This window comes from Echeneis naucrates, chromosome 5 (genome assembly GCF_900963305.1).
Source record: "Echeneis naucrates chromosome 5, fEcheNa1.1, whole genome shotgun sequence".
Lineage (NCBI taxonomy): Eukaryota > Metazoa > Chordata > Actinopteri > Carangiformes > Echeneidae > Echeneis > Echeneis naucrates.
Window position 1 is genome coordinate 18,863,094 of NC_042515.1, and position 21,733 is coordinate 18,884,826.

A 21,733-nucleotide genomic window follows, 5' to 3' on the forward strand; every position below is an offset into this window, starting at 1 on the left:
GGACGATCAGCGTGTCACGTGTCCCCACGTCAGATACAGCAGCTGGCTCAAAGTTTCTCTTTTAGGAGGCAGAGAGGACGCTCAATGAAAGGTAAGGTCCATTCAGACTGAATGAAACACTTTATGGACGTGTCCGTGTGTGATGTAGTGAGTTAAGTGTTTTGTTTTTTTATTATTATTTTTCTTTTTTCTCTTCTTTTTTCCCACCGCATTATAATTATCACTCATTTTGTCGGCGTCCACGTGCGAAGAGCATGCCCCGGCGTCTTTTGTCACTGAAGTTCAACAGTTTTCCGTCCGGGGGGACGGTCCTCAGCGTGTCTCCTTCACACCAGCTGCTGAGGTCTAACCTGAGAGCAAGGGAGAGAAATCTAAAGTAAAGGCTGCAGATGCAGACGGACACAGAGCATCTGCAGACAACCGACATGTCAGTTGTTAATGCCGCGTAAATAGCGAACCTTCTTGTCACGTGGGACGCTGTCACGCGCTGCTTTTGCGTCCGGCATCAGAAAATCGGAAAATCCCAAACAGTTGTCAAGCCTGTCATTTATTTTTCTAACGACAACAGATTAACTGCAACATTTGATGAAAACCCAGCATTTGCGTCTCATCACATAAATTTTCACCATTAAGGTCAGTTATATCCCACCCTTGTGTTTATATTTCTCAAACAGAAAACCGATTCAACTTTAAAATTCTAAATTCGGAGGAGACGCATTTCAAGATGAGAAATTTGCCACACAGTGTTTTCAAGAACTCACATATTCACATATATACACAATAGTCACATGTATTTCCCTGTGATCCTAACACAACATTGCATGTGTTTGTTCTACTGTCTGAACAGTATCATGACCGCTGAACCAGCAGATCACTTGGCCTTCAAACCCCTGGATGGTGGCTGGGGCTGGATGGTGGTAATTGGGGCCCATATCTCCATTGGATTTGCCTACTCCACATCGAAAGCCCTGTCTATTTTCTTCACAGCAATTCAGGACGACTTGGGGGCCAGCTCCAGCGAAACAGCTTGGATTTCCTCGATAATGTTGGCTGCCATGTATGCAGGCGGTGAGTTGACTTCATCAGTGCGTATCATATTGATTTAACCATTTAGAGACATAATTACTATTTTCAGTAGGATTAGGTTCTGTCTGTCATCGAATTATTAATTAATCATTGACTTGATATGGTAGAGATTTTACTTGCAAAATACACTGTTAAGTATAAATTAAGTCAATTTTGCAGTGAGAACAGCTCAAAATAAAGTAAAATAAAGTATTTACAAACAAATTTATACTGGTGAGGTAAAATATTGTGACACACCAAGCTTTACCAATGCTGACTTGTTCAAAGGGAGACTTAGAGAACATTAATATATTTATTCCTTATGTCTAGTCTTGTCTTTATTTATCTGCAGTACACTAACATCAGTAGATATGATATTCATGTATATCAGTAAAAACTACCTGGTTACTAGAAGATTTAAATTCATATAACTTCAGGTTGTCATGGGTTCTTTAAACACCATCTCTAAATGAATACTTAGTGAATACCCAACAAGAGAATACCTTTTCATTTATAAGCAAATATTAGCCTGCAAGTAAGCTAGGTTCAGCTGCTTTTTTTTTTTCTTCTCCTTGTCCCTTTGTATTGTATTGTGCTAGTTAGTTATGTGATAGTTATCTGGTGATCAAACACTCTTTAAATAACCTTAGTTCTTCTGTTAAAAGTTGGACTTGAAACACACCACAAAGGCCACAGCTGACGTTCAGTTGACTTCTGAAGTAAAATATTTTTCTGAGAAGGAATAAATAGATATCAGTAGGTGTTAGGGACAAAACGAATGTAGGTCAATAAATTCCAGCTTTAAAGCAAACGTTAAATCCCCTTACTATTTGGTGTCTCTCTTCTCTGCAAAAAACGAATAGATGATAATGTTGCTTGTGGTTGTACTGTAGACTTATTCAGAGCAGATCGAAAATGGAGAAATTGACTTCACATGACTGACTGTGCCCACAGAAATAGCTTTAGGCTGACTAATAAGGTCAATGCTGTTAGACTGTATTACATGCCTAACTTTAATTTAACTATACACACTAGCACTGTTTAATCAGGATTATGTTATTTAGTTATCTATCATCGGTGTAGCTTTCAGGTTTACACAGAATGCATTGAAGTACCTCACAGTTGGTAACGCAGTGTTTGCAACTGCTCTTGAGCCTGTAATAGCGCTGCCAAAATTGATAACAGTTGCCATACATGCACCACTTCTGTCAGGTGGCCCTTGACCTTATTAGCTTTTTACTTTTCTAAGTGAAGCAATGCCTGTCATTTAATCACCAGCTGTTGATGGTGGTTGAAAATCTTTATCAGCTGTCTGTAGGCTGCATAAAATGGCAGTGTTGTGTCTCATGTTTGAGTTAACTGTTTTCATGAGGAGGCAAAGCCCTTCAACTGATTTCAGGAGATAAGCTTTCAGAAACTTTATGTAGAAAAAGTGTTTTGCTTTATTTCTTATACTTTTAACAAATCTCAGTATTAGTATATAGGTCAGGCCAATACTTGAGATTCTCTGGTGTTTCAGTACTTTAACCCAGTGGTTCTCAAAAAGGTTACTTGGGGTCACTGCAGGGGGTACGTGAGATTAAAAAAATATATATTTGTTAGAAATAGCAGTCAATTTAAAAGCCCTTAAAAATGGTTTAGGGATTTTTAGTAAATAATTCGTAAAGATTTATTTACAAGGGGTACTTCACAGAAAAAAGAGAACCACTGCTTTAACCCATTACTATAACATTTTTATAGGACACTTTTATGGTAGCACCTTTTTGCCACTTAGAAACAGAAATGTAAAAAATTTTATTATCGCACAGAAAACAGGTTTTCTGATTAATCACAGTTTTTATCCAAACACTCTTCCCATTATATCTTTTCATAGTAATATCTACATTTTGAATTTGGGTTATTTAGGGCTGATCCAGTATCAACCCACTGTTAGGTCACCCATGGGTTTGTGAGCTTTTTATTTAGAAGGCTCAAGTGTATCGATTGGCTGTTGTTGTCTTAGCTTTGGTCAAATTAAGTGAAATTCTACATGCATGCTTACAGAACACCTCATTTCTGCTTTAACCTTTATTTCACTTTACTTTATTGTTGACACTGAGCAACTTCAATTTTATTATGTCCGGCCTATGCAAACTTGATATATTTGTGGAAACAGTGGGGTGATTAAAAAAAAGAAAGAAAGGAAAAACAAACAGACTGTGCCAGTCATAGAGCTAGCATGAATCAGTTGCTTTATTTCAATCTAAGTGCACTGTTGTTGGTTTAGTGACAGAATTTCCATTAGCCATAAAAGATGCACTCTGCATTATGATTAGCCCTTTGATTTTAGGATAAAATATGACCTTTTCATTCATTTTGGTTTCTTTTTTTCAACATCATTAGCAGCTGAATAAAAGCAGAAGACAGTGTGCACGTGATCAATGGTTGAAAGTTGCAAGAAATGTCCATCTGGGCTCAGATAACATACACATGTAACACTATTGCTTTCACAACAAGCAAATCAATCTGTGAAATCTGAATTACACACATTTGACGTCTTTTGAAAACCTCATTAGATGGCATAAAATAAGTGAAGTTTTTTGAAGGTTTTATACAAATTACTCACTACTATCAAGGTTATAGAACATGATTGTGTGTGACTCACCTGCATTCAACTTGAGAGAGACCTAACTGGTGAAATATTCCGCTCCAATGTGGTTCAGGCACAAGACTTTATCATATTGTCCTTGGCAAGGCTTCAGCAATGTCACAGAGAGGAGGCAAGAGACGGGGGTTATATATCAGAGGAAGGTTCAGCACACTGGGGTCTGATGCCAGATCCCCATGGGAGAGACATGACAGCGTTTTCAGAAACCTCTGACTCAAGAAGTCCAAATGATAAAGTTATAATAGAAGTGGAAATGGTGGTAGTGCAGGAGATGCCCTATTGTGACACAGCTACAGTGTGAGAGATGATCCATCTTTGACCCCTGCAGGCACCTGCTTAACTGCAACATCGTGGTGGATTTTTTTTGTCATGTACAGTATTTACATTGCTGCAGCAAATAAAACTGTTCTGGACACTTCTTTTACAGCCCAGCATGAAACTAGTGAGAAAGATTATTAAAACAAGTCCAAAGTAACTCTTTTATTATTCCTCACCCTCTATATTTGTTAATGGAAACATTATTTGGTCAAAAACAGCTGCCTGAGAGAAAACCAAGAAATCTGAAATCCACTAGAGATGTTTTTTTGTTGTTGTTGCTTGTGAAACCTTTTTCATTGTGGACTAATAAGTTTGTTATGTTGCCGTGGCTCATGTAGCTCTGCTGATGTTTGACAAGCTGTTGCCATGGGAAAGCCAGGAAAAATGTTTGCTTTTGGTTCACCAGGAGGGTTAAGTGTTGTCCATTAATATTTTTCTGAGTACGCTGTTAAATGGGTCACCAGAATCAAGCAACTTTGAAGGACTTAAATTTGGCCTTGAATGCTAAGCTGGATGTGTAATTTGGGTCATTTCTTTACCTGTTGTCAGACAAAAACAGTAGTTGTTTTTCAGCTGCAGCTGTAAGATTTTTTTTTCTTACAGCTGCAATTAATAATCAATAGTTTTATACTAAAATTAGATTAAATGACTGAATGAGTTGAAAATATGAATGCTGCTGAGGGATCCTGCACTGCAATCACTTTCAGGTGTCCGGGCTATTTTAATCCAATCAGCTCATTGCTTTGGTTTAATGATTCACCTAAGTCCACAATTTATTCATTATGAAACTGTTACATTTGTCCTGTAATTCTATTTTACATTCTACATTGTTTCATTGAAACCAAAATAAGGTTGAATGAACATTATGGGGAGCAGCATGCCAGCATAGTGGTTAGCGTTTTTGCCCCACAAGAATTTTCAGGGTTCGGTTCCTGCGCCTGGGGCCCAATTCTCCCTGTGCCTGTGTGGGTTTCCTCTGGGTACTCTGGTTTCCTCCCACCTTCCAAAGACTGATTGGTAACTGAACTGTCTGTAGGTCTAAGTGTAGTGTGAGTGGTTGTTGGTCTCTGTCTGTCTCTGTGTGTTGGCCCTGTGATGGACTGAAGGCCTGTCCAGGGTGTAACCCACCCTCGCCGAATTTGAGCTGGGATCAGTGCCAGCAAACCAGAAATGGATAAGCAGTAGAAGATGAATGAATCAACATTATGAACTAAAATGTTTTCCAATTATGTTTTCTATGCGCCTGGCAATGAAAACAAAACAAACTAATAAAACATCTATATAATTTAGGCTTGCATATGCAAAATATATGAAAGAGTAATATGAAAAACCTGCACTGTTTAGAAGGAAGTCATCATGATGATACTTATAAAGGAATGCTGTCCCTTAGAGCTTTATGGACAGACTAACTAGTGTTCGACAAACGGGGACAGACTAAATTCAGTCAGATCCAGGTGCAGCATTTGTCAGCCCAGCCCTCTCCTAACCGTGTCTCCAGATTCACTTTGAGATAGTCAGCTAGAGTGATGGCATAATGATTCATGTCAAAGTTAATGGGATTCAAGGTGGCTCATATAGTTTTAATCTATGCTACTGGTTGATTTACAAAAGTCTTTTTGTGTGTATTACCTATAATAACTAAATTTCTACAGCATAGATGATTTGCACATCAGTCCCCAAGCCCATTTAATAAAAAAAAAAAAAATGGATGCTCAAAGTGAAGCCAAAATGGAATTGTCTTATTCTACCTAAAGACGATCAAAGGGGGGACTCCGCTGATCGCATCAAGAACAGTATAGAGGCATAGTTTGTATATATGAACATGCCCCTAATTTTCACTTGATTTATTAGGTCAATTGAAGTTTTTTTTTTTTTTTTTTTTTATGATAATGTCATTTAGGGGAAATTGGGCATTTTAATTTAAGTCTATTGGTACTCACTTTTGGAGCCAGCTCCAAATGGTGCTTTGTGGAACTGCAGATCAGGTCACTCCCTGTGTTGACTTCATGGACAGCCTTTGAGGTTGCTGCTTGGAAAATGATCATTAGCGTGGGAAAACAGCTCTTGAAGAGAGCAGCTGTTTGCCAAAAATGTACTCCTCTTACTGTTGACTGGGCTGTTTTTTAATTATATCATCATCCACACTGAGACCCATACTATACTGCCTCAGAAGGCAGCAATATGTTCAGGTTTCATGGCAGGTTGTGTGTTTGTTTGATTGGTCTTTTCGTTGTTTTTCAATATCTTTGACTTCAATTATTATATATTCAAAGAACTGGTTACCCGAGCAAGGAGAAGAAAGACTTTTTCATTATGGTGTGCTACACAAAGACCGATGGTGCAATGTCACTCTTTCAGGCAAGGTTATGAATGAAGGGAAGAGTGACAGCATATAAAAGCCTGTTTAATTGCTGATTGATCACTTAGTGTAATATTTTACATTATCAGGGGAGAGCATAATGACTTACCAAATCACTCTGCAGTAAACGCAAAAGTGTGCAAGTGTTCCATCACTTTATATGGTGTCCTCCTGTCCTTGGTTTAGACTTGCAACAGAGTGAGAAATAGTTCTGCTTCGCTGAGCACTCTATTGCGCTGTGACACTTGTATATTTAACTCAAGGTACTGTCCCTCTCTTCTGATCATCCTTGAGATGGTTCTACACCTTCATGGACTTGATAAGGAAAGGTACACACCTGTCTATATAAGACCTTCCAGCTCACAGTGCTTGTCAGAGTAAATGAGAATCATGAAGGAGAGATCGTGAAGGTCGAAGGAACTGCCTGAAGAGCTCAGGGGGAGAAGAGTCTCGGTGAGGGAGGTAAAGAAGATCTAACCCAAAGATAGCTGTGGCTGAGTTCCAGGGATGCAGTAGGGAGATGGGAGAAAGTTCTAGAAAGCTAACCATCAGACCGCCACCAATCAGGGCTTTAGGGCAGAGTGGCCTGACGCCAGCCTCTTCTCAGTGCAAGACACATGAAAGCCTGTATAGAGTTTGCCTAAAAACACATGAAGGACTCTCAGACTATGAGAAATAAGATTCTCTGGTCTGATGAGACGAAGATTGAATTTTTTTGGCCTAAATTCTCAGTGGTATATGTGGAACAAACCAGGCACTGCTTAGTACCTGCCCAAAAGAATCCCAACAGTGAAGCATGGCAGTGGCAGCATCATGCTTTTGGTGGTGTTTTTCAGCTGCAGGGACAGGACCACTGACTGTAAACAAACGAAAGATGAATGCAGCCAAGTACAGAGATAACGTGGACGAAAACCTTTTCCAGAGTGCTCAGGACCTCAGACTAGTCCAAAGGTTCACCTTCTAACAAGACAATGACCCTAAGCACACAGCTAAAATAACAAAGGAGTGGCTTTGGAACAACTCTGTCTGCCCGTGAATGGCCCAGCCAGAGCCCTGACTTAAACCCAACTGAGCATCTCTGGTGAGACCTGAAAATGGTTGTCCATGAGCAATCACTATCCAGCCTGAAAACTGGAGAGGATCTGCAAGGAGGAATGGCAGGGGATCCCCAAATCCAGGTGTGAAAAACTTGTTGCATCATTCCCAAGAAGACTCATGGCTGTATTAGCTTAAAAGGGTGCTTCTACTCAGTACTGAGCAGAGGGTCTGAATACTTTGAGCCATGCAATATTTCAGTTTTTGTTCTTTAATAAATTTGCAAAAATGTCTACGTTTCTTTGTTTTTCTGACAAAATCAGGTGCTATGTGTACATTGAGTTAAAAATCGACTTGAATGATTTTAGCAAATGGCTGCAATGTAACAGAGTGAGGGTCTGAATACCCACTGTACATACAAAACGTTTTTTCCCACAGGGCTCGTTTATGATCATTGTGAACTGCTCTTTCCTTCTTCTTTGCAGGACCTGTGAGCAGTATGCTGGTCAATCACTTTGGAAGCCGGCCGATAGTAATGGTGGGTGGACTGATGTGTGGGAGCTCTCTGGCCATTGCCTCTGTTGGGACCTCAATCATTTACCTCTACTTTTTCGTTGGCATCATTGGAGGTACAGTGCTTGGATATTTTTAACAATACATTGTGACACTACTGTCTGGAAAGCCTTAACCAGTTTGATAGATTTTAGGGATTGCATGAACTTTGAATTAGTTGATCAAGGAGTCACAGCCAAAACTCTGACAAAGTAGCTGCAACTTTGCAATCAAATGAATGAGCCAGATAATTTCATGTAGGGCTGAACAATATGGCCAAAATTTACAATATATTTTGTAATTTCAATCAGTAGAACACAATTCTGATATTGATATGAACATTATAAAAGTCACGGAAAAACTGCCAAGAATGCCCAACAGATGGCTCTACCTACAAAATTGGGAAATATGAGTTTGCCAAGTTTACGAAACCACCTTCGTATTCTAGCAAGAAATATGAATTCACCATCAAATAAACACAAACCTCAGTCAATATTAATATCTTTAAATTAATTTTTAACAATAAAATAGGCTTAATCACTTATTCCTTTGTAAATAGATTGGCACAAAAGTGCTTAAGCTACCATAAAGAATATGAAAAGTTCTCCAAGAGTGAGCAAAATAAACAAATTTGGAGTGTTGATGTTCTTTTAGGGACAGGCTGGATTAGATTTCCACAGTGCCTCACCTTGAAGATCTCAGATTATTCTCTGGAGGTGAATTGCTTTAGATGGTGGAGAGATTTTCATGTGTTCCAGCTGCTAATTGGCTCCTCTCTTCTGAAAATTATCTCTTATCAACTATTCCGTTTGCTTTATTCTGACTAATCGAAGGTCATTAAATCACATTTGTACTGCGGTCAGAGATGCAGCTGCTAAGACTTACCAAGTCTGAGCTCAATCTACTACTGCTCAGTGATGGTTGATGTGCCTGTGGTGATGTCCTGATGCATTGATGTAACCTCTTACGTTCTCTTTTTGCTCACCTTGAATACAATGAAAAGAAAGCAGCTCCCTCTAATCAATGTTTATTACAAAGATGTTGTAAATTAAGTATATTGAAACTTCAGAAATGTTCAAAACCCATATCACTGTTATTGAGAAATTTACTATTGAACAATATTGACAATATTGAAATATTGTCCAATTTTAATTTTGATATTTTACTTATATTAATCCCAAATTAGGCTGGGAGGTTGGCAGAATGCCACTTTTCAGATTCTGTCAGAATATCTCAGTTGCTAGACCAGTTTACCCTGACATGGCCACTTTGCTGTTTGTAAGGGACCCAGGGCAAATGCGACAGCTCCTGGGGTATGATTAGATCACCAAGGGGAAAAAAAAACCAGGACAGTAATTAAGACAGAACTGTCGTCGATCCCAGAGAGCATGGGCTTACGTGGCCCTGTGTACTCTCCCAAAGGCTCCCATCATGGTCATCACATGGGAACTCCCTGCCACCCTGTGAGGCTCATTACCCTGCCAAGGACTGCTGTGAAGGATTAATAGGCCCAACAAGTGCCTGTGCCATGTGTGGTGCCTAGGGGCATGTGTGAATCCAGCTCTGCTCCCCTGTTCCCTAGCATCAGGCAGTTTTACCTCGCAGTTATGCAGACATATGCTCACGCATGCACATATACAGTGCTGTTTTGACTTCCTAATTTCTTGCTTTTTTGCATGTGTGCCACACTCAACTGTTTCAGATCATCACACAGATATAAATATCAAACAAAGATAACCCAAGTAAACATAAATTCCGGTTTTTCTGTGATGATTTTATTTAAGAGAAAAATACTATCCAAACCTACGCGATTCTGTGGGAAAAAGTAATTGCCCCCCTTGTTAAATGATGACGTAACTGATTAATGATATTATTGTGGAAAGCTGAGTTAAATTTCAGCCACACCCAGGCCTGAGGGTTTTGGAGTGGCCAAGTCACTGAGATGCTGTGGCATAACCTTAAAAGGGCGGTTCATGCTTGGAAACCCTCCAATGTGGCTGATTTAAAACAATTCTGCAAAGAGGAGTGAGCCAGAATTCCTCCACAATGATGTGAAAGAATTGCCAGTTATCGCACAAGCTTGACTGCAGTTGTTGCTGCTAAGGGTGATTCAACCAGTTATTAGGTTTAGGGGGCAATTACTTCTTCACATGGGCCATGTCGGTTCAGATGGCTTTTTTTCCCTTAATAAATAAAATCGGCACTTAAAACTGCATTTTTTGTTTACTTGTGAGTTATCTTATAAACTTATATTTACGTTTGCTTTATCTTAAATGGCTAAGAGTGACAAAGGTGCAAAAAAGGTAAGAAATCGATAAGGGGGCAAATACTTTTTCACAGCACTGTACATACGTAACAGTGCTGAATGAAACACATTCAAAGAGGCAATGAGTTAGTTCATTACAGAATAATTGAATGCAGTAAATGATAACTGTTGTGTCCTCCTGTAGGAGGGTATATCATTTTGAAATAGGCATAGTCAGTTAAGGTCAGGGTTATCAATTTACAAGGTTGAAAAAAAGGTAACTGTGGACACATATCAGGCACAGGGGTCAGCCTATGGATGTTCCACCTCTGAAAGGGCCACATTTCAGATAATGTGGGACCATAAAAAGGACATTCAAATGATGAATTGTTCAAGAACTGGAAAAAAAAAGTTAAATAGAGAGGTTCAGAGACATAACCTTGTAACAACTACGCCATGTTGTGCTTTAATAATTAAAGAATCACTTGTGTATATCACTGGTAAACAGTGAAACAGCGTTACTACAGAGGAGTCTCACTGCTGCAGCCAAGAAAAAGCTGATTGATTCTCACATAGAGTTGCAGTAGTCAAAGCAAGATGAAATAAAAACATGCATTTAAGTCTGAAAACACCTTCAATAGGCTGGAATGATTTTAGCTTTGAAAGTGATTGAGGATGAAAGAAGGTATGATGGGATGGTGAAAATTATTCAAATCAATATTTCCATAAAATGAGGAAAAAAGAAGAGAAAACAAAAAGAATGAATGAGTGTATAAACATATTTTTATTGTTGAATCCACAGAAGAGGATGCTGTGTAATAACATCCCTTTGTTTAGTTTTTTTTTTTTTTTTTTTTTCTTTTCCTGGAGTACTCTGGTTGGGTTTTCAAAGAACACTGGTTGCCTCTGTTCCACTTACTGATAATTATCAATTAGAAAAGACATAATGGCAATTTTGAAAAACAGTTGGGTAATACCAAAGGTAGCAAAGGTAACATAATTTAGCAATTGGTATTTTTCTTAACTTTGTTTTAATTACAAATCTCATTTAAGCCCTAACATTTCATTCACTTTTTCATACCAAAGATTTCATCTTGTCTGGTAAATCTCATGATTGTGTTGTGTCCAACACACAGTAACTTCTGCCGGTGTGTGTGTGTGTGTGTGTGTGTGTGTTTTGTTTTTTGTTTTTTTTTAAACTTAAATTGGGGAATTTTTTTTTTTTTTTATTTTATTTTATTTTATTTTTTCCTGAAATAATTTTAAAATTCTGTGATGGGATTCAGTAAAACTGCAATGAGATGAGAGCTTAATGACCAGCAAACAGCTCACAGAAGCGGTCTTAACTTCATTTGGCGAGCACCTTTTGGAGCTTAGGCCTGGGTGGGTGGGGGGGTTCTTGTTTAAGATTTTTGTAATCTGAATGTGTTTCTCAATCTGTCTGCACACAGGTTTTGGACTCTCTTTAAACTTGAACGCATCTCTCACCATCATCAGCAGGTATTTCCTGCTCAAGCGTCCTTTAGCCAATGGACTGGCCATGGCTGGGAGTCCAGTGTTTCTCTGTTTCCTGGCTCCTCTAAATCAATTTTTACTGGACAGTTATGGCTGGCGAGGAAGTCTACTCATCCTAGGGGGTCTGATTCTTAATTGCTGTGTTGCTGGAGCCCTGATGAGACCTGTTACTTCACCCTCCAAGGCATCCTCTGGTGAAGAACAGAAGATGGTTGAAGAGCAGCCAAACAACTACGGTGCTAAGCTAAAAGAAAGTTGTATGGAGAATGCAAAATTTCTGGATTTGTCCCTCTTCAAGGATAGAGGCTTTGTCATTTACCTCATAGGAAATCTTATGTTCATTTTTGGTGCCTATGCGCCCATTGTATTCCTGTCAGCCTACGCTGTTGACCAAGGCGTAGAGGAGTACGCTGCGGCCTATCTGCTTACAATTATGGGCTTTGTGGACATGTTTATTCGCCCTAGTACTGGGTTTGTAGCCACTACCAAGTGGCTCAGACCCAAAATCCAATACCTCTTCAGTTTTGCTATGATTTTCAATGGTACGTGCCACTTACTTTGCCCGCTGCTGAATACTTATCCCTTACTGGTAGCGTATGCAGTACTTTTTGGCGTTAGTTTTGGCATGGTTTTTGCCCTGATTTTTGAATGCCTGATGGACTTGATGGGAAATCAACGGTTTGCCAGGGCCATAGGACTGGTCACCATCATCGAGTGCCTCCCAATGCTTCTGGGACCACCAGCTGCAGGTAAACATGCAAACTGAACACAAATTAAAAACAGAATCAGCCTGACCTGCTCAAAAACACTTCAGTGTTTAGGTACCTACCTTCTTGAATTTTATAAGCTATGTACAAACCATTACATTTCGTGTGCAGATGTCCCTCTGTATGTCCTATTCTTACGCAGGCACAAGTATTTACTCACTCTTCACTTGAGATTGTTGTTAGATGCCTTATGCTTCTACTTTCTTCAACTGAAAAGCCACAGGGAAGCAAATAATGCAGGCTCACAAACATACAAATGCTGACTTTGGGGTGGAAAAAAACTCAATTATTACAGCATACATAAATAACCAGTTTGTAGCAAACTGAATTAAACATGTTTGTGGGTTTATTTCTTTCTCGTTCATGGTCTGTACATTCTATTGTATAATAGCTGATTTGCTTCCAAGGGTGTTATTGCTATAAGACAGAGCTGGATTACCGCTGGTGAGTAGGTGTTCTTTTAGGCACATGAGGGCCCAAAAAAATAATGATTTGTCAGTTATTTTCTGCTATAGTAACACCTGCTGTGCTTTGACTGTTTTCTACAAAACGCTAGGAAGCAGATGTTTGCATGCATCCTTTACATTTACTGCATTAGTATACTGTATGGCCAAAAGCTGCAGGATCATAATTTCTCCATCTACTTTTGTGGCATTTTTTAATATTTTAGAGTTCAGAACAAGTTGTGTTTGTTTGCAAGGAGTTATTTTAAGGACAAAGTATGGGTCTGTAAGTGCAATCTGAAAAAAGGGAAAGGTTTAGCACGGATGCAACGTAGTTTAGGCAGCGCAGCTAGAGACACTGGTGCCACAATTTGAATTGTTTGCTTCCAATATCTGTCTTTGACACAAAATTTGGATTGCTCTTGAACACAAGATATTGGAGACAACAGACAGAGAAAAACATCTCACTGAAATTACACACATGATTAAGGCTTTGTTTTGGCTTCACATTCCAGCCTGAACCAATATATTTTGTTACAAAAAAACTATTTCCTATTTTTTTAAGCTTGCTTTGACAATGGAGATGTAATCTTGTCACAAATTCAAGAGAGTGAATTTTAGGCTCTAATGGAGGTATGGTTTTCTTGCATCCAATCAGGTTTTCAAAGTCTGTCAAGCTGTGCCGCAAATTGGTACCCATTTCGAATGAACTACAGGCAGTTCCTGTTTGCTGTGTATGCCTCTGTGGATAATAGCAAACAGCTGTTGTTGTTTTGCTTAGTTTTTTTGTTTGTTTTATATTACAGGGAATTAAAATCAGTTTTCTGGTTTTAAAGCAGATTTAAGGATGTTTACTTGATGGAAATTGCTGATAAAAGTATCAATAGTATTGGAAAATGTGAACATAAGTGAATGTTAAAATTTTTTATGTTCTCTAACTACCAGCATGATTTGCCAAAAAGTCACATATCTTAGTCATTATTTCTTGATATGGGGGTAAAAACCTGGATGAGGATGATACCTGTTCTTTGGTAACACTAACTGTACAAAGCAATACAAAGCACACGTTCACTCCCAGGCACTTTATATGGGTGGTCCCATTGAGTCCCACCTCCTCAATGGGATGTAACAACTACTAAATCCCCCAAAACCACTGACATTAAGGGGAAGGACTTCATTTCTGAATTATGATGTAAGCAGATAGCTGTCTCTTGCAACCATTTTATTATTTAGCAAACGTAGAAGCTAAATTTCTGAACATGTTTTGCTTACCAGCCCGTCGAATAGGCGAAAAAGCCATTTTTGACCTGATGACTTGGATCTCTGACACTCCTCTGACCATGATAGGGCTTTAAATTGAAGTGTTTGTCTTCATGGTCTAGGAAACTGTGTAATCAGAAGGATATTGTTTGCCCTCTCTGCCTCCCTGCCATTTTCAGTGGTGCACTTCTGAAAATCCCTCTTCTCTCTATTCAGTAAAAACAGGGACGTTGTACATAATGACAGAAACTGTCTCTGATAAGGAGCCACTAGAGAAAGTAGTTTTTGAAAGACAATTTGCTGCCAATAGAAGAGAAGCGCTCAGAATTGACTCTATTTTTGGCAACAGACCTTGCTGTTCAAGCAGGCAGAAAATAAATTGTCCAAGCACGTAAATGAATGATTGTTTCCTGATGAGACTGACAATTTGTTGAAATAATCTTCAAATAAATTTACGGTCCAGGACACATGTTGTGCAATAAACTGCAAAAAAGTGCAGTACAAATCTTGATGTGCCACTGTTTTCCTGCACAGTATGATTACTGACAAATAATAATTGACAAATAATGTTAATAGATACAAGGCTCAAACCACAGTAGAAATGACAGCAGCTTGAGTCAGTTAAAAGGAGTCTGCTTAATTTGATTAATTTTACCTCAATGAACAAATGTTGACATTCAGCGTAAACACTGAACAGTTACATTTGGATTTATCACTGAAGGTGTGGCAGACTTATTGAGGGAAATCTGACACCATCAAGTTCTAAGTAAAGACAGGTTTGGTTTAGAATAGATTTAGAATTTTATGTTTTGATAATCACTCAATTTTCTTTATGTATTTTTTTCACTGTACTATATGAAGTATAAACTAATTTAAAACAAAAAACTAATTTCATATTCTGAAAACATAGAACGCTCTCCCAGTTTTAGCTTCATAATTGCGCTGATACGCTAAGTTTTAAATCATAATTAAACTTGGGATCATTGAAAAGCTGTGATGACAGCTCTAATTGTTTTCTGACATTTCATTAACTAAACAGTTGATTGATGATTCAAGAATATAGTAATGCATAATTGTGAGTTACACCCTAGTCAATTTGTTTATAATCCATTAGCACAAATTGGTCACAGAGGGCTTTAAAATTTAATGCATTTTGTAAAATTGTTTATACTCTTTAGATATTAAGTTTGGACATGAAGGGGAACCAGTTGAAATTTTTGGTTATGCAATTATGCGTTTTCGCTGTGAATTCTGAGACTATTCATATATCTTCAAGTTTTTCTGTAATAGTTTAAAGCCATTTTTAACTGGTGTGTGCCTTTCTAAAACATGTCCACTGTCCAGTCAGCTGAATTGACCACAGGTGGACCCTAACCAAGCTTGATCAAGAATAGGCACCTGAGCTGAATTCAAATTGTCTGAGTATGTCAGCAGTTTTAACTTTTCAAGTAGTTTTCAAAAATGTCTAAAGTTCAGTTTCAGTATTGTCTTTATGTGGTATTCATGGATTGATGAGGGGACATTGTTTAGGCCTGGCATTAAATTAACTCCATGAACCACCAGTCTTTTGTGCGTGACTGAATGGGAAATAATATAAGATGCACAATATTCTGGAAAAAAAATGGAAGTCAAATAAATACATTCATAGCATAATCTTATTTAAACTTTTAGGAAAACTGCCAACATTCCTCTCTCTCACACACACACACACACACACACAGACAGATAGCAGCATTTCACTGTGGAGCCCTCTCCCCCTCTATGAATTCTGGCCTCCTCGGCTGGATGTTGGGCTGATGCCCGAGTTAGAAGTTCAGCAGGTCACACAGGCTTCTCGATGTAAGACAGGACCTCTCCTTATTTGATTGAGGCCAAAGTCTGCTGTAGGAGCTGGTGGAGTGAGAACGAACTTGACCAGGCTTAGGATGTCAGACCACTGGAGTTGTAAAAACCTGCTGATGTCTTGCCAGATTTTTATATTACCTTCTCATACAGTTTGTTATTGAGGATGGTCCACTTGTCTGGGATGAGTTCATTAGTAACGAAGCATGTCAGGATGTTCTGGAAATGTAGATATAATAAATTTAAATGTCTGAATATGACCAACTTGCGATGAGATGTGACTTTGCAGCCTCCGACAGTTTGACTTTTAGCTGTTGTCATTATTCTCGGCCTTTAGCTTGGTGCCAAAACCGTGGTAAATTAGTACGGTAACTCAGCTAAGCGCTGTGGGCAGTGTCTGGGTAGCTGTATAATTCAACCACGAAGGGCTGGGCTTGTCCGACTTAAGATGAAAACACACTCACTAATCCAGCTTTACAGTGTTGATGTGTTTATACTTGAGCTTTTGCAAAATTTTACTTACTTTTTATGGGGAGGGGCCATTGTAGGAGAGTGAAGAGCTAAAACAGTTGAGAGTCTAGTATTAGTGACTGCAAGACCTCCAACTTCCAAGTTATGCTGTGGAAGTGTAATTTGTCTATAGTCAACATTAGCTTTTTTCTTCTGACAGTTGTATTCATGTTAGATTGTACATTTTACTGTACATACATGAAGATTTTAATGGTTGAAAAAACATCCAAAGATGTATTTGTCACAGAGATTATTTTCTGCAGGAGACAAAAACATCAATGTAAAATGTAATAATATCTAGGTTAGTGTACAAAAACCATATCATGCCTTTGGGACTCTTTTGGACCTGGGGTTCTTTCTAACCATTGTCTGCTGGTTGGCCTTCTATGTGCCTTCACCGCTGAGGAATTTTTAAATTCCTAATTGAAAAATGGGGAAAACTGTTTTTAGACATATTAATCATAAGTGTTGATAACATCTGTTTAAAGAAATCCCAAATATTCTTCTTGTTCTTGGGAAATTTCCACTCACATAACCTGATGTACTACAAGAAGTCCCCAGTAAAATGTGCACCATAGAAGTTGTGTTATGAAGTTAAATATACCACATAGAGTAAGCGCTGTTTGCACAACAATCAATATGTCAGCTTTAGGATTGACTGACTTTAGTCCATAGATTAGGGATGCACAAGGTTATCGGCATGTTGTTAGCCTATATTTGTTAAAAAATTAACTATTGGACATTATCCATTTCAGCAATATCCACTGATTTTAAGAACCAATTAAATGAAAGGCTCTCGCTTTTTTGAAAAAATGTCCAACCTCAACACCGGTGTGCAGATGACTTGGTTGAGGCTGTTGCTATAGTTATCATAGGAAGAGCATCATCCAAGTTTGTTTTAAGTAGGATATAATGTACATATCTTACTTGTTCTGTAAAAACCCATAAATTAATGATGTTTAATATAATGTAAGTTCAAGCAACACTACTCATTTTACTTTGCAAAAACAATGCTTATTACATCATTTAAAAAATATTTGTCTTATGCCTGCATTTTTCATTTGGCCAACATGGGTCCAAAATATCTGTAATGGTTATCAGTCAAATTAGTTGTAATGTCAGCATACTGGATACTGCCAAAAATTCCAATATTGTGCATCCCTTCCAAGGATCCATCATCAATGTCACTTAACTTTACAGGATTGCGGGGGGCTAGCACTGACTTGTTTGGTGTCCTAGATAAATACAGTGAGGATGGTATGGACATACTCATTACTTAATTAGCTGCGTGTGTCATTTCCCTCACAAACTTTTGCTTTGCTTCCAACTTGAGTTTTAATGAGGTGAAAATTTATAGGCCCCCCACTTTGTCTGGTGCCCCTGTTCTGAGGCACTCATTTAATAAGGTAAATAAGTGCCACCCTGCATGTCTAACATGCTCCTCCAGAGGGCTCAATCGTTATGTCTCTTCTAACTAGTAAGCTTGTTACTTCTTCCCCAAAAGCTGCAGGTCAATCCAATTAGGAGAAAGTGAGGTAAGTGGGTGTAATTAGCCTTTTGCTTTGGGTGTTTAATGACGCTCAGTTCAAACTCTCATCATTAAAGTCCTGTACCTTGGCCATAATTAAGCTGTGAATACATTAAAAAAGAGGTGACTATGCCAGATGGACTTAATTACTGCTCAGCCAATCAAGGACTGTCTTAATGAGGGTGATGGTCATTGCCGTACACGCACCAGATGAGTGCTATCAATCAGATGATACGGCTTTCATTGAGATTGTTGAAACTGATCCAAATGCAAAGTGACCTTTCCTAGTTTAAGTACTCTAAGTGCTTCCTCACATATAAACACTATAGTCATTATTTGTTGTAAAGATAATAATTGGTGTACTTAAGAAGCTCTGCTAAGGAATCTGCCCTTTAAAATTAATTAATGCTGGAAAGATGTACAGTGAAGATGCAGCCCAAGCTGTAATGGGAGTATGGCAATATTCACAAACAAACGTTTGTAAGATTAGATGAAGAAACAGACATATCTAAAATATATGTTTTAGTGCATGTATGATGCATGCATATTATAGTCAGATCTGAATGCAGGTTGTTTTGAGGATAATATAATGAGAAGCATACACGATTCATATATTGAACCATCCTCTGCCTCTGAAATTCTAATACAGTGAGACAGACAGACAGGCATATCTGCCAAGACTGAGAGAGGTAGCAGCAATCGCCTATCGATCCGTGTGTGTAGGTGACTTGGTGGAGGGGGTGATGCAGGCAGGATGCAGTTAAGACTTTGAAAACCTTGCGGCTTAAATCTGATCAAAACCACATTTGTCACTTTTCTGCAGACTTGGTCTTGATATTTATGGCTCTGAGAATGGGCCTCTCTTCTGATTCGTTCTGGTAGCAGCCGTCCAAATTGCCCTCCCAGGGATGCACAGAGAGCCAGGAAGGGTGTAATAGCCCTCTGTCAATTCTGACACTGCTCCTCTAAAACTGGCCTACCTCTACGCTGTTACACAGACGTAAGCAAAATCTGGCTTTGGTCTTGCTTGTCATCTGCAAACTTATGGAGTGGTCAAATAAAAGTACTGTTCCGCGCCATTTTGTGCATCGCATATGATGATGCACGTTTTTGTGTAGATCTGTAGAATGGATTTTGGCCTGATTTGTAATATAATTTCCTTTTTCCTTTCTTCTCCTCTTCAAACAGGGTTGTTGGTGGACATCTTTGACTACAGGTACCTTTTCTTAATGTGTGGCTCAGTGATTACAGTTGGTGGACTTTTTCTGTTAGTCATGAACACTCTCAATTACCATCTGCTGGCAAAAGAGAAAAGAGCCAAGGACAGAAAGCAGAATGAAAACGCCACAGAGAACCAGGACCAGAATGGAGTGTTAGAAATGAAACGCACTCCTGAGGCAGCAGTGGAACAAACTGAGCCTGAGGCTACAGATAAGGACGAAGCTCAGCAAGATCCGTGAGTGGACGAAGAAAGATCTTTTTAAGAAATTGATTTTTGGGGTCGATAGACAGTATGTAAATGTATTAGTGTTAAGACAACACAACGACTAATTCCAGCTATCTCAAACATTAATTCATTTATCCTTTGATTTGTTCAGTGGAACATTTTGGCATTCAATTAACATTTTAACCAATTGCCAAACTAACAATGGTTTGACAAGTTTAAAGTAAAAATAATCATCAATTTGAAGAAAAGCTCCTCAACGTGTAAGAACAGAATCCTGCCACATAAAAAATCCGTTGTTACCTGTTTAAGGATCAGTTGTTACCTGTTTACATTACATGTATTAATAGCCCTATTGTGGGTGAGGTAGATTGTCGTCTTTGGACGGTGGTTTGACTACAAGCTGTTGCAGCTATTATACTTTTTTTTGTTACATGTCATCAACATACTCCGTTCTTTTTGGACATTGGCATCATGGGTAAACCTCTAAGTTGACTCTGTTTCACAAAAACACCAAAAGCGTGGTACAAGAGGAAAGGCCAAGGGATCAGAAGAGAACATTAATATGTTTAAAAGATTTTGTGGCAGTTCATTAATTCATCTTCTATATCGCTTATCCATTACTGGGTCGTGGGGGGCAGTGGAGCCAATCCCAGCTTACACTGGGCAAGGGTGGGGTCACCCTGGACAGGTCAGCAGGCCATCACAGAGACAGACAAAGACCAACAACCACTCACACTCAGACCTACAGACAATTTAGAGTAACCAGTTAGCCCAAACATGAGGTCTCTGATACGGTGGGAGGAACCCCACACAGGGACGGGGAGAACAAGCAAACACAAACACCCCGCAACTTTCTTATTGTGGGGAAACAGTGCTTACCACTATGCTGCTGTGCTGCCCATTTGTGCCATCTGATAATTAAGTCTGGATCACATGGCTATCTAGAGCCGTGCTGGCTAAAAGTTTAAAATATGCGGTTTGAGCTTTTTAAAAATGACAATTTTGTTAACTCTAATAATAATTATCTTTTAGTCAGACCAAAACAGCTCAGGGAAATGAGAACCCCATTGCACCTTTCTCTCTTTTGGACATAACAATCAAGGTATTTATTTATTTTTGTATCACCCACCTAATCCTTTTATTTGTATTCTATTTTAATTTTGCATCTGGGGTTGTTAGAAGGAATGCCAGTGATTGGAGCACATCCACTCTTTACTACTGCTGGATGTTGTATGTGCTGTATACCTGTGATGACATTAGCTTCAGGACTACATGTGGCTAATATAGTAAAAAGTTACTATGTGAGAGTGGTGATGGACACGCACGTCTGTTTTTCTTCACATTCATTTAGTCTGTCTATAAAAATGTATATTGTTGTGGTGCAGTGAGTAACCACTGGGGACTGGCATCACATATTTTGTACTTGCAAAGTTTACCTCTGTAAACTGGCAATACGTTTCATACATACTGTAGCAATTGGTAAGCATGATGCTTTTTCTCTTCCTTAGTCACTGTAAATTCATTGCATTCATTTAGAAACTTGAGTTGACTTTTGAGTTGTGACTGTATTCAAAAACAAATAAGTCTTTGTCAATATTTATTTAATTTGAACTTTTATGCTCAAACACCTTGTACCTTGTACACTGTTCCACTGTTACACTGTAATGTAATAAGTTTGTGCTGACATTTACCAGTGACATTTGTTATTTGGGTGAAAATGGATTAGCAGACTGCATAAGTGAGTCAGAATGTGTTTTACAAATAATCCAAAGTCTGTAATATTTAAAAGTGGTAACTTTTTCAGTTATAGTTTCAGACACTTTTTCTTTGTTTCAGTTTTTTTTTTTTGATTATATTAATAAAGCATTTCTGTGGTAGATTTCAAAAAAGTTGGAATAGACGCAGTAAAAGATTGTAAGTAATTGGCACACATCAAAAACTGGAGGAGTTTTTGACGTGACAACTAATTAGGTTATTTGGTAATAGGTTAGTAACGCAACTGGATATAAAAGCAGCATTTCAGAGAAGCACTGCCTCTCAGATATAAGGTCTGTAAAAACTGTCTAAAAATTTTGGAACAATTTCAGAAAAATGTTGCTCAATGTAAAATTGTGAAGACTTTGAAGATCCCACCATTTACAGTGAATTATTAAAAGATTCAGAGAATTGGGACGAATATACACAAGGGACAAGGCCGAAG

At 38.5% G+C, this 21,733-nt stretch overlaps 1 protein-coding gene across 1 annotated transcript; it reads left to right on the forward strand.

The window, feature by feature from the left end:
- The first annotated feature begins 27 nt into the window (after positions 1–27).
- On the forward strand, positions 28–21,259 carry LOC115043499 (monocarboxylate transporter 2-like). Its single transcript, XM_029502041.1, has 5 exons — positions 28–91; positions 848–1,068; positions 7,910–8,053; positions 11,673–12,485; positions 19,275–21,259. Exons 2-5 carry the CDS (start codon positions 852–854, stop codon positions 19,544–19,546), a joined length of 1,446 nt encoding a protein of 481 aa, XP_029357901.1. The 5' UTR covers positions 28–91; positions 848–851; the 3' UTR covers positions 19,547–21,259.
- The last annotated feature ends 474 nt before the right edge of the window (positions 21,260–21,733 follow it).

What these genes read in the sequence shown, in the direction of transcription:
- LOC115043499 (XM_029502041.1), top strand. Translation starts at nt 852, where the DNA reads ATGACCGCTGAACCAGCAGATCACTTGGCCTTCAAACCCCTGGATGGT. An exon ending in TTTCGTTGGCATCATTGGAG is followed by an intron (nt 8,054 to 11,672) that starts GTACAGTGCTTG and finishes GTCTGCACACAG; the next exon opens with GTTTTGGACTCTCTTTAAAC. An exon ending in TCTGGGACCACCAGCTGCAG is followed by an intron (nt 12,486 to 19,274) that starts GTAAACATGCAA and finishes CTCTTCAAACAG; the next exon opens with GGTTGTTGGTGGACATCTTT.